Raw genomic sequence first — 13,495 nt, 5'->3', positions numbered from 1 at the left:
TTTTTGTGGGCTGGTTTGTTTGCCTTGTTGCTGTCTTGCTGTGTTGTGGATAGATTGTGTGTTATTCTTGCTCCTTTTATGCTTGTTAAACGAGGAAACGTTTAACCCGAGGTGTTGGAGAGATCGATAAGAAAACAAAGGTATATGAAGAATATACAAATATCCATCGATAAAAAAAATAGCTAGAATGTAAGAAGGATATTCTATTTGCACTATTGTACCATTACAACTAGCTAGCCTCAACTCAACAAGTCCTTTATCCTAAGCTAGGATTTTATCATTATGTCACTTTTATTATATCTTGTATTGTCCTTAAATTTAGTTTTAAGCCACCATATACTATAAAATTACCACTTGTTTAAGTTGATATAATAAATTTGAATAATAACATGTCCACTTAGTAATCTATTAAACATCAAATATCGCTTATTCACTTAGTAGGGACTAGTAAGTGCACAGAGGGCAGGGTGTGCCTCACATCTTCCTACGACATAACCAAACTCTTGAACTGATTGTTTTGTTTGAGTACTTTTGTGTCTCAAGGTTACAAGATTTGAATTTTAAATGGACTTGGAACCATTATATATATTTTTACTATGATTGCTAATTAGCCCAACCTATCATCAGAGAAACTGACATCATTGACCTACTTATGTTGCTCAAATAATCTAAATTGTTTCAGCAGGTTTATATATATATATATATATATATATATATATATATATATATAAAATGTTTCCACTTGTTCCCAGGAAAATCTCCTTAGATCAGTTTCCAATATTGCTCATAGTCACCTTTCTTTCTTAACCTTTGTTTTCTAGGTTAACTTGATCAAGCAAGAAACAGAATATGGTAGTCAAGTTGATTGAGGTCCACTGAGGGATTTGAAGATAGGGGGTTTGACACTTTGACTAAATGAGGTTCATTTATCATTGGGAATTTTGTCTTTGGGGTAAAAATATGATCGATGGGATTAGTGGCACTCAATTATCTGAATCAATAACTTCTTTAGCTTAAAAGGTATTATGTTTGAAGTTCGAGCAATGCTGTAATACAACTTTTACTAAATTGAACTTTTATATTTATATATATATATATATATATGTATATATATTATCAAATTCAACTTATATATCAATGTGTCATTAATAAAAAAATAATAATTCAAATATTCATTTATAAAGTGATTAAAGTCCATAAATTACATTCATTATCACATTAATTTATAAGTTTTATGTAGTAAAACTTTGTAGTACATTTAACTTTTTTTTCTTGAAGTTTAACCTAATGACAATCGACATTCATTTCTTTCCCTTTGTTTACCCTGTATGAGGCCCCTAGCTGTAAGTTTGACATCTACTAACAATGTTTCTTACGTAACATTCATTTCTTTCCCTTTGTTTTCCTTGTGTGACGCCCAGTAGCTGTAAATGTGACATCTACTAATTAACAATGTTTCTTACGTCCTGTTGTGAGACAGAGAGAGACAGAGAGAGAGTGAGAGAGAGAGAGTTGAAGCTAAATTTGGTTTTTTTATTTTTATTTTTAAACATAATCATTTTCACGAACTACGTTAAGACCTGATTTCATTTTGAATACATAGACAACTTATTAAAAGATAGGCTCAGTCTCACTACTTGCTCAATACCACCTCTCATCTCTTATTGAATATCATTTCCCACCACTAGTTCTTGATTATTTACCACTAGTTAAATCTATCTTTTATCACGTATGACTAATTCTTTCCTTAATATGCACCACTGTAGCTAGGTGCATTGGGTTCACCGTTGGGTTTTGGGCCTAGTTTCTTTCATTTCTTTTACACGTATCCACACATCCTGCATGTCTCATAAGTCTAACTTGAGAATAACCTATATATTATTATTAGTGGTAGTTAAGTAGTTTCACCTTTTGAATTGATATCTTCGAAGTCTCTTGAGTGTAAAATTTCACATTTTGTTATGAAATTTGTGATATTGAGTATGGAACCCACATGTTTCCAAATTAAACCGCACTTTTTTCAATATACAGTATTGTCTAAACTTCACTTTTGTTTGGGACAACCTTTTGTCCTTTTCAATTAATCACATTTTAAAAAATTGTAAAAAGAAAAAAGTTGTATTAAATTAGCACATACATATTAGCGTCAAAGGCCCTCAGTTTTTGTTGGGTTGGAGAAGGAAGCTAAAAGATAATTAGAGAATAAAAAGAGAGAGATGAGTCTTTTGACTTGATGGGGATAACATTGTAAACAAGGAACATAGACCTTGGTACCGACAAGACTCACAGGAGAGCATTTACTTCGTCCGCTTATAAATTATAATCATTGAGTTAATCTCACTGCTGGGAAAAAATCCTTGTGGGTCTGATTTTGCCTATAAAAGAATATATTCAACAAGAACCAGGAGTTTAACGAGAACTTTATAGGTCGTCTTACATGACTCACGTGCCGAAGGGACTCCTGAGAGAGTGATAGGTTGTTGTTATTTGTAGCCTTGAATTAGGGTAATTTACCATGTTCAACTTGGAGTTCAAGCTCTAACTTGTCAAGTTCAATTTGGAGGTCATTTTTTTCGCTTGCACCAAAAGACGTACATGCCGCGGAAAATGGCGCAAATGACCATGAGAATTAGAGTGAGGCCGTATACCATTTTACAGCCAAGTTTGTCACTAAGCCAGCCGGAGACTAGTGGGATTGCTAGGCTACCAAGTCCAACTATGGCAACTGCAATGACAATGGCTGTGATGCGGTACCGTTGCTTGTGGGCAGAGTTAAGGGCTTCAAGCACAGCTAAGGCCATTTTTGTGGGCTGGTCTAGGCGTCTAGCCACTACAAAACGCGGGGGCCTTGGGCCGCGTTTTTTAAGCCGTGGCTATAAAAAACGCGGCCCAAGATAGACTGAAGCCGCGTTTCATAAAAACGGGGCCATAGACAGGCTCTTAGGCCACGTTTTTGAAGCGCGGCCATAGATGGGTTCTTAGGCCGCGTTTTTTTGAGCTAAAAACGTGGCCTAAGGACCTCCGTACTTTATTTTTTGGCAAATTTTTTTTTTCTTTTCCTTAACTATGGCCGCATTTTAAAAACGGGGCCATAGACGGGTTCTTAGGCCACGTTTTTGAAGCGCGGCCATAGATGGGTTCTTAGGCCGCGTTTTTTTGAGCTAAAAACGCGGCCTAAGGACCTCCGTACTTTATTTTTTGGCAAAATTTTTTTTTCTTTTCCTTAACTATGGCCGCATTTTAAAAACGAGGCCATAGACGGGTTCTTAGGCCACGTTTTTGAAGCGCGGCCATAGATGGGTTCTTAGGCCGCATTTTTTTGAGCTAAAAACGCGGCCTAAGAACCTCCGTATTTTATTTTTTGGCAAATTTTTTCTTTCTTTTCCTTAACTGTGGCTGCATTTTAAAAATGGGGCCATAGACTGGTTCTTAGGCCGCGTTTTTTGAGCTAAAACCGCGGCCTAAGGACCTCCATTCAATAGTAATAGCACACCCAAAAAAACCCAAAGCCACAAAACATTTCAACCCAGAGCCATTTCGATCAAAAAAAAAAAAAAAAAAACACAGAAACCACAAGCACCGTCGCCGTTGAGCTCAGCCGTCGCCGATGAAGCTCAACGGCGACGCCGAGACTCTAACCCACACCGATCGCCATGCTCAAGCGTCGCGATCGGCGCCGATCGCCAGCGCAACCCACACCGATCGCGATGCTCAAGCGTCGCGATCGGCGCCGGTCGCCAGCGTTGAAGCGTCGCGATCGGCGCCGGTCGCCAGCGCTGAAGCGTCGCGATCGGCGCCGGTCGCCAGCGCTGAAGAGTTGCGATCGACGCCAATCGCCAACACTCGGCGTCGATCGCTAACGGCGACGCTCAAGCGTCGCGATCAGCGTCGATCGCGACGCTTGAGCGTCGCCGTTGGCGATCGACGTCGATCGCGACGCTTGAGCGCCGCCGTTGGAGATCGACGTCGATGGCGACGGCGCACCGATGGTGACGATTAAAACGTCGTCGTTGGCGCCGATCGCGACGCTTCATCTGGCAGAATGTTCGCGATGCTTCAGTTCGCACCATCTGGCGACGCTTCCGGCAACCCTTCGCCTCCCACCACAACCTGCAACGCATCAGTTCGTGTAATGGGTATTTTTTACATTTGTTCTCTTTCTTTGATTAGATCAAGTCTTTGTAGTTGCGTAATATGATTATTTGAAGTATTTAAGGTTCAGTGAATAAATGTCCAAAGTATAACATTTCATTGGTCATTAGGTGTTTGATAATGGTTTACAAGGATTAGTTGTTGTGTTGGATGCCTTCGGTTTTGCTTTTTCTTTTTGGAGCTTATTTGCTTATGTATAGTGTTTTAAAGCCTTATAGATTTATCCACTTTCAGCGAATCAGCAAATAAGCCAAACCAGAAGTGCGTTTGAATGCGCTCTGTTGATTGTATATTAGCTGAAAGGATTGTAGAAAAAGAGGGGGATTTTTTTTTTTAAATAAAATTTTTGGGTGTGGAGCCTGCCAAAATAAGCTGAAAAGGTTGGCTTTTTTCTGGGCTTGCTAAAAAAACTCTCAGAATAATGTTGTGCAGCAAGTTCCCACTAAAATATGCGTTCACATTTACTTGCTTGGTTGAAGACTCGGGTTAGTGCCAATTGCAAATCATGTTGTAATCTAACACTAGTAGAAATATGCCCACCTGTTTGACACCTAAACAAGTAACAATAAAATTTGTTCATTGTTATTTAATGTTGGCCTAAGATAGCAAAGGGGGCTACCTTTTACGTTGAAGGACCTTCACAAGGTTATCTTATTGCATATATATTTTTTAGATGTATCTTCCAACTTGCTAGTGTTATTCTATATGGTTCTTTTCATTGGATTGGTTGAAGCTTAAGCCTTCAATTTCATTTCTTGTTAATGCAACCTTTCCTGTTGTATAGGTGCAATGTGGAGATGTGGAACTTGAAAAGAAAATAGATGAGAAGATTGAGCACTTCATTGGATCTTCATGTCAGTTTCTTTTCCTTATACTTGAGTTTAGTGTAGTTTCTATTAATCAGCTTAAAAGCCAATTATTTGAAATGGTCTTTTGGGTATTTTCATTCTGTGTGTCTCTTGATGACTAATGCAGTCATTTTGTCCAATTCGTACTGTTTATTACACCAAAACAATGTCCTTTTGGAAATATATATATATATATAAAAGACTAAAGCTAAAACTAAAGATATAATTGGACAAACTAAATGGAAAGATTAAATTGAAAACACATTAAAATTAAATAACTGAAATGAAAGAGAAAAATGATACTTAAATGATTGAATTGAAAATAAATTAAACTTAAGAGTCTTAGACTAAGTAAATTGTAATTTAATTAAAACAGCAATCTCATAAGCGAAAAGAGTTCACTATATTGTTTGTTAAGGATGGGAAGTAAATTGTTTGGTAAGGATGTAAAGTACCTTCCCAGATGGCAAACTAATTCTTACTGAGCTTCTTCTTTTCTTTTTCTTTTTTATTTATTTATTAATTCTTGGAGCTAGGTATCAACAACCAACATTAATTCGTTCTTATCTTCATTCCTGAAGCAAAATAATAACTCCCAGTTGTATTGGATCACTCTAGGCATATAAAGGGGAGGCCCACAGCCACACCACACTTTCAATGTCTGCTTCTATCAACTTGTCCTCCCACTTTGGTCATGGAGCCAAAATAAAAGTTTTAAATTAAATATGATTTGTTTTAGAAGAAAATTAATGGTCAGTGAGCTATGTATCAAAGTGCATTTTTGTTCCTAAGTTATCAATTGTTTTAATTTAGTCTTTAAAATTTTAAAATTGAATGACAATTGCTAATTTGAGGTCAAAAATATGATTTTGGACCCTTAATCATTATTAGCCCTATATGAGAACAGTAGTTGCTAATGTGATACACATTTACTATATATGTGTCCTTAAATCACAAAATTCTGGTAAAAAAAAAAAAAAAACACAAGATAAATAGAAATATTTAAATATTGATTTTGGAAGACTAGCATAGAGCCTAAGGATGAAACTGAAATCTAATGGCATAATTCATAGACTAATTATATTTTAATTAAATAAATGAAACTAGGGATACTTAATCTAGGATGGAGGAGATCATGATTAAACATAGACATATTGAAGTTTGCGTATTTTTTTCAAAGACCATCCATGGTGATTTATTGAATGAAAATATTTTATCTCGCTTTGTAGGATGGATTAGATACTAATCAAGAAATTTGGCATGTCAAATTCTATAGTCCTCACCACAAATTTTATCTAAAGTGCACTGTGAGTACTATGTATGCACTTTCATTGCCCTCCTTTCTTGCATTTTATCTTTGCAAGAGATATTACTATGTATGTACTTTCAAAGTTTTTATAGTAAATGTGAGACTAATGCAAGATTAAAACTGTTTAATGAGGGCTTGGTTTGTGGTGACTATACTAGAAAACAGGTGTGGAGGTCCTTAAGGCATTTGGGCTAGGAAAAAGAAAAAAAGGAAAAAAAAAGGGCTATAGCCGCGTTTTTAAACGCAGCTATAGCTTTCACCTATAGTTGTCAACAAAGGTCCTATGGCCACACTTTTCAAACGCGGCCCAAGACGAGGACCTATGGCCACGTTTTAAACGTGGCCTAAGACCAGACCCTTAGGCCGCGGTTAAAAAGTGCGGCCATAGAACCGTCAGTCCTATAGTCACAGGTTTTAGGCCACATTAGAAAGCGCGGCCTAAAAAAACGCGGCTATAGGCTATAGCCACGTTTTTTTGACATATGGCCGCGTTTTAAAAACGTGGCCATAGAACCTTTTTTTTGTAGTGAGCTATTTGCCTGGTTGTTGACTTGCTGGTGTGGGTTGTCTTTTTCCTCTTATGTGTAATCTGTGAAGGAAATAACAAAGATATGAGGAACGTTTAATTACTCCTAGGTTTTGGGAAAATGGAGGAAAAAAAGAAAAGAAAAAAATAAGGGTATATGAAGGATATTCTATTAGCCATCGATAAGAAAATAGCTAGGAGGTAAGAACTAAGAAGGATATTCTATTTAGTATTTTCACAATTATATGCTAGAGATACAAACCTTTTTACAACAAATATTACAAATTGCTGATATAATGAGTAGTTATTGGTAAATGAAAACTAATAAGATGCTGGTCATATCAATAATTTATAAAAATATTGTAAAAAAGTTTGTAACTTTAGTATTACTCATTGTACCAGATCAATCCTTGTACGGGTAGGACCCCAATAAAAAATAGGCTCCAAAATTTCAAAAAAAAAAAATTTGAACAAAAAAGAGAGGATGAACTTCCTTTGTGCCTCACTATAAGAAGGCCTCAAAAATTGTGGGATATTAGAAATTTAATTCATTTAAGATCTAAAATTGTTTAACAAAAAAAAAAAAAAATTATGTAAGTGTACAGAATTATGATTAATGATCAAAATTAGACTCATAAATCATGATATTTGATCTTCTATCTAAAATTATTTTGATATTGTTAGTATCAATACATCTATTTATGTATTGAATTCATCTTTATTTTTAATTCAATACATAACTTGACAACAAGCTCGATACAACTTGACCGATTAATATCGAAATTTTGATATTTCAAATTTAGGCTCGGCCCATAATGAACCAAACCTTGGAATTTATGCCCTATTTGCACGGAACATATAAAAGGCTATCTTACGTTACTATTTATATACAAGAAAGAGGAGATATTGTTGTGTGTGCGCACGCTAGGAGTTACTGTACTAAGCAAAGTTTCTAGCACCAATAGTTAAAAGATCCTTTTAGTGTTTCAAGTGGAAGCTGTTATACCAAGTTGATGTTGTGGTGTTAATCATGAATCAAATAGTGTGCATTAAAGAGATCCAGAACAGTTCAACTGGAGTTGTAGCTACAAACATGTGTTCATGTTATAGTATGTCCTATTATAGGCACAGGGCCGGCTGAAGCTATAGGCCACTTAGGCAATGGCCTAAGGCCCCCACTGATAAAGAGGCCTCCAAATAATAATAATATATTATATAATATTATATAATACCCCATCAAAAAATTGTATAGTTTGGAAAAAAATTGTCTTAATCTTGAATATTTTCTCACACATGAAACTTATTCCGATATTGATGGCTTAGATTTATTTTCAGAACTAAAAGTTTTAAAAGAAATTTTGCAAATAAATGAAAACTCTCCAATTAATGTACTAAATTATATAAAGAGGCTAGAATCTTTTCCAAATGCATGTATTGCTTTCAGAATATTACTAACTATACCTGTTACAGTTGCTTCCGCATAAATAAGTTTTTCAAAATTAAAATTAATAAAATCTTATTTAAGATCAACTATGTCACAAGAAAGATTAAGTGGATTAGTCATATTACCAATTGAAAATGAAATGTTAGCGGAATTTGAATGCAAAAATTTAATTAGTAATTTTGCCTCTCAAAAAGCAAGAAAAATAAATTTTAATTGAAAAAAATATATGAATTTATAATTAAATATAATAAAAGGCCCCATTTAAAGATTTCGCCTAGAGCTCCCAAATTCATTGAGCCGACCCATTTATAGGTATTAATTCTAGGATCAATATATTCTTATATTGTTGTGTACTTCCATTTTACTATAATAGATTCTTCCGTCGAGTGGTTATCAATAAACCCTATAGGGTTTTTTTCTATCAAGATTTTCTTTTTGTAATTAACCATATTGTCTTTGTCTTCTAATTTTCCGTGGTCTACACTGTTTTTGAAATTTATATGGCTGTTTACATGTTTAACTAAATTGAAACTGTACAAGCATAATTGATTAACTAATCAAGTTAGCTAATTGAGTTAAAACCAATCAACCAGGGGTCTAAATTCATTATCAAACTTTGTACGCAAGACTAGTTTTTGTGTGCGTAATAACAAACCCCTATTGCTATTTGCTCATAAAAACTAGAGAGGAGAGAGAAAAAGAAAGGAAGAGAGAGAGAGAGAGATAATGGAGGAACAAGAAGAATTTCAAGAAGTTAGATGACTTGTTAATAATGCCTTGAACACCATTAGATCTAATAGAATAAACTGTTCAAATTTTTTGTAAAGCTTAAGAAGTTAATTTTTTGTGTGCTAAATATTAAGAACTTTTCGCTTAATTTATATTTTGAAATTTCTACCATTAGATTACATGTTCTATAAGTTTTTAATACGCATGTCAAAGTTTTTAGCAATTGGAAGTTATTTATTATTTGATCTATAAACTCATCTTTTATGCATACTTTAAACTACAAAAACTTGAAAATTAAACATTTGATTGATGATATAACTATTGATTTTTTTTATCATCTTCAAATTTTGCAAGTATAAAGGATAGAAGAAGAAAATGTTATCCAACAGTAAATTTTTCAAAATTCTCATCAAATGAAAAAACATAACATAGTGGTGTAACATCATTAGAGTTATACTAAGTGGGATATTTATCCCACATTGGTTGTGTGTGTCTAGTGTCCACTATTTATAACCCCAGTTTACAACTACAAAAGTTAGGCCATTTTATAGTTGTATTCTGATTATGTAATATATTAAAAATCCGGTTTAAAACACTAGTATTTCTATTTTCATGTTAAATTTCTTCCTAAACTACTTGAACTTCCAAGCTACGTATAAATTAAAAGACAAAAGACAATATATTCTTTTGTTCACTTATTTGAATTCCCACGTATACTTGATTATATGGCTGAATGCTGATCACATAGACTCCTTGTAGTTAGTTCCTGCTAATGCAGTTCGTGTAACCGACGAGGGTTTAACGCTTCCCTGCGTGGCTTCATTGCCACGTTCATCCTCAACAGATATTTCCTCCAAAGACCTTCCCATGGTCTTAGGCACTAAGAATGTGAAGCAAAAACCTAACATGTTGGTCACTGTCAAAATCATCATTGCCTTCCTAATCTTTCCTGTCTCACGAGACAAAGTATAGGTCTGCACCCCAAAAGCTCCAACCATTGCCTCGGCTTTGCCCATCGCCGTGCTCATAGCGTGACATGTGGACCTCACCCAGGTCGGGAACAACTTCGCTGGCAACACAAAGGTTGTGCTATTCGGACCAAAGTTCGCAAAGAAGAATGTTAGCCCGTATAACAATGCAAATAGCGGGACATGTGCCTTGAAGTATTCGTATTTGATCACTAGCGCAAACATGAACACAGACATCATGAAGAACCCAATAAGTTGTGTAAAGTTGTAATTTACAACTATATGTTTTGTTGGCTTTAATTCCGTGCCAAATTTGATTGTAATTTTATTCAATCTTTTGTATCTTGTATTTATTGTAGGATTTAATTGTAAGGGTTGTGTGATAGAGAGAGAGAGTGTGTGAAGACTCAAGTAATTGAAGACAAAAGAGTTTTCGGGGTAGCTTGCAACGAAGCATCCCGTGAGATGATGCATGTGCCCTGCACATGACTGGAATGCGAAGAGTCAAGACAGATGGAAACAACTGTGTTTCGCGAGTAGCTCGCGAGTAAGGCCTTCCCTCGAGACACTCGTAAAACATTTTGTTTTGCCAGACTATGTTATCTGATACACACTTTCTGTACCCACTCTATTTATACCCACATTACCCACAAAAGTTGAGGAGTGCTTCAGAGAGAAAAACCCTAGCCACAAACCTTGAGAGTTAGAGATTGTTATACCCACATTTCTCTACACAATTGTTTGTGGATTTTCCTCAACTCCTACCTTTCCATTTCCATACCATTGAGAGGTTGATAGCCCAAACACTTACCACAACCTTTTAGAGTGTTCAGTGAGGTTTTGGTGCTACTAGGAAAAATTGGAAGAAGCCAAGGATGGCAGATGCAACATAGAGCTTGTTGCGGGATCCAGAGAGCTAGACAAGACACGGTTCCGAGAAGCCTTGTTAGAGTAGGAGCTTGGAGGGCTTAGGTACATCGGGTAGATTAGACTTGGAGGGTCTCTTGCTAACCCATGTATCCCAACTGATTGTCTAGTGGATCAATTACCATTTGGAGGGCGGTAGAGAGGTTTTTCGCTGAGTTTTTCGATTTCCTCTTCGATAACACATCGGCGTGTTATCTTGTATTTGCATTCTTCTTCCCTACTCTTTTACCTTTCGTTTTACTGCTGTGTTATAATGTTTATGGGTTAGAGTAGCTTGAAGATGAAAAACAGTAGGAAGCCTTTCAGCAAAGGAAAGTTTTCATCCTCCAAGGGTGATAGGAAGGAGTTTAAGAAGAAAGATGGGAAGGATTTTCAATCCCCTCAAGGAATTGTGTGTTACGAATGCAATGGTCATGGGCATCTCAAGAAGGAGTGTCCTAACTACCTGAGAGGGAAGGGTAAAGTGTTTGCCACTACCCTTAGTGATTTTGACAGCTCAAACTCAGACACTAAAGGAGAATGTGACGGTGAAGGGAATTATAGGGCTTTCATGTAGTTGTCTTTGTTACTATAGAATTTGAATAAGTTACGTTGCCAAAATGTTACTGAATATGCTATCTTATTTTTTCTAATAGTTAATATGACCAACAAATGGAAAAGAGGTAGAAATCTATGCACCAAGTTTAAAAAATTGAGGGAAAATGGACTCGTTCCGATAACCATACCTCCAAGGGCCCAAGGACCTGTGTGTGAAAATGCTAGTGTGTTTACAAGAAGGGTGGGCTTCATCGTTCGTGAACATGCGAACCTTAGCTTTCAATCTTGGTCTAAGGCCCCATAAGAACACTAACAAATGTTGAAGAATTGTTTGGTGGTAAGTTGTTACTACAAAGGCTATGGTATTTAAAATTTGTGTAAAAAAATGAACGATAATTGTTTTTTTAATTATTATGTTTTAGGCTGATTTCACGTTGGACCCAAATCGCATTGAGGATAAGAAGTGTATGGAGATTTCATTGTCAAGTAACTATAATAATATTCGGAGTAACTATTACAAGGAGTACTTGACATTTAGTAAGGAGGAAGTGAGGGCCAATGTTCCACCAGATTTGACACAGGACAAATGGGATGCTTTATGTGATCTATATGAAACAACCACATGGAAGGTAAATCTTGTTCATACTAAAATGTTAATAATTTTCAACAAAAGTATATTTTCATATATTTTTTGTTATGATTTTTAATTCTCTTCATTTTAATTATCTTTTTTTCTTTTTTATCTATTACTTGTTAGAAAAAGTCAGACCGGAATAAGGATAATAGAGGAAAGAACAAAACTGGTCACACTTGTGGATCCAAATCATTTATTGCTTACTAAGAAGTGGTTGCAACAATTTAATTCTTTATTATTTATAATAATGCTAGTGTATACATGTTAATTTTATCTTTATTATGTGCAGAAAAAACAAGGTGGTAAAGAGATTGGAAAAGTGGATTTTTATAAGATGACCCACACAAAGAAAGATGGTTCTTTTGTGACTAATACCAGTGAAGAAAATTACGTAATTAATATTCCAATTTGTCTTCATATATATGAAAGTTTGATTTCATATAGATAATTTATAGAGTAAATCTTGAATTAATTGCATAAATTATTTAGTAAAATTTTGTCACCTGTGCAGAATCTAATGATAGAAAAAGTAGCTGATGAAGAGAACCAAAGCACTGAGGAGGAAATTTTTATAGAAGTCCTAGGGACAAGGTGAGGCTTTGTAAGAGGGATGGGGAAATTTGTGATTCCGACCCCAACCCCTTCTTCTCATTTACGATATGAGACAAGCATGAATATGGAGTTGGAAACCTGCAAGCAAGATTTGTCCAATATGATGCTGAAACTGTCCGATGCGGAGCAAAAAGATTTGTCCAATATGATGCTGAAACTGTCCGATGCGGAGCAAAAAGATTTGTCCAATATGATGCTGAAACTGTCCGATGCGGAGCAAAAACAGGGTGAGTCGGATCAAAAACTTGCTGAAACACAGAACCAAGTGGCACAGTTACAGAGTCAGGTAGAGGAACAATGTCAGCAACTAGCTATATTGATGGCAAGGTTTGGTAGCTAGTCTATAAGGTGATTAGTTTATTAGTATTTGAGACTTTGTTATTACTTTATTAGTATTTGAGACAATAGATTGGAATTGAAATTATGTATCTGATATTGAACTTGGGTATTGTTTTTCCTTATTAGTAGTTATTGCTTATTCCTTTGATGGTTTCCCAGGTCTTTCCATTTTGTTTCCCAAACATAATCTCCAATTTTTATCACTATAATTTACTGTTTTTGTTTTTTGTTGGTATGCTCCAATTAAGTTATATCTTTTAACTTTTCAAAAACCGGTGCCTAAATTTTCAGTGGTGGAAGTTGTAGGTTTGGAAAATCAATTAGGAAATGATAGTGGGGATTTCATTTATTTATTTTATTTACTTAATTGTACTGCTAATTGAATGTGTCTGGTTTATGATCTGGTTTATGGATCTTTACCATTCCTGTGATATGATAGTTTAGGAAAAATAAGTTATCTTAAGTTTGAG

General features: G+C 35.3%; 1 protein-coding gene across 1 annotated transcript; it reads right to left on the bottom strand.

The window, feature by feature from the left end:
- Positions 1–9,748: 9,748 nt before the first annotated feature.
- Positions 9,749–10,213, bottom strand: LOC115961214 (inorganic phosphate transporter 1-11-like). The gene has a single exon (XM_031080232.1). The coding sequence runs from the start codon at positions 10,211–10,213 to the stop codon at positions 9,749–9,751; it is 465 nt and encodes a 154-aa protein (XP_030936092.1).
- Positions 10,214–13,495: the final 3,282 nt, after the last annotated feature.

The sequence above is a fragment of the Quercus lobata genome, chromosome 9, assembly GCF_001633185.2.
Source record: "Quercus lobata isolate SW786 chromosome 9, ValleyOak3.0 Primary Assembly, whole genome shotgun sequence".
Classification (NCBI taxonomy): domain Eukaryota; kingdom Viridiplantae; phylum Streptophyta; class Magnoliopsida; order Fagales; family Fagaceae; genus Quercus; species Quercus lobata.
This window is presented reverse-complemented; position numbering and strand designations above follow the sequence as displayed.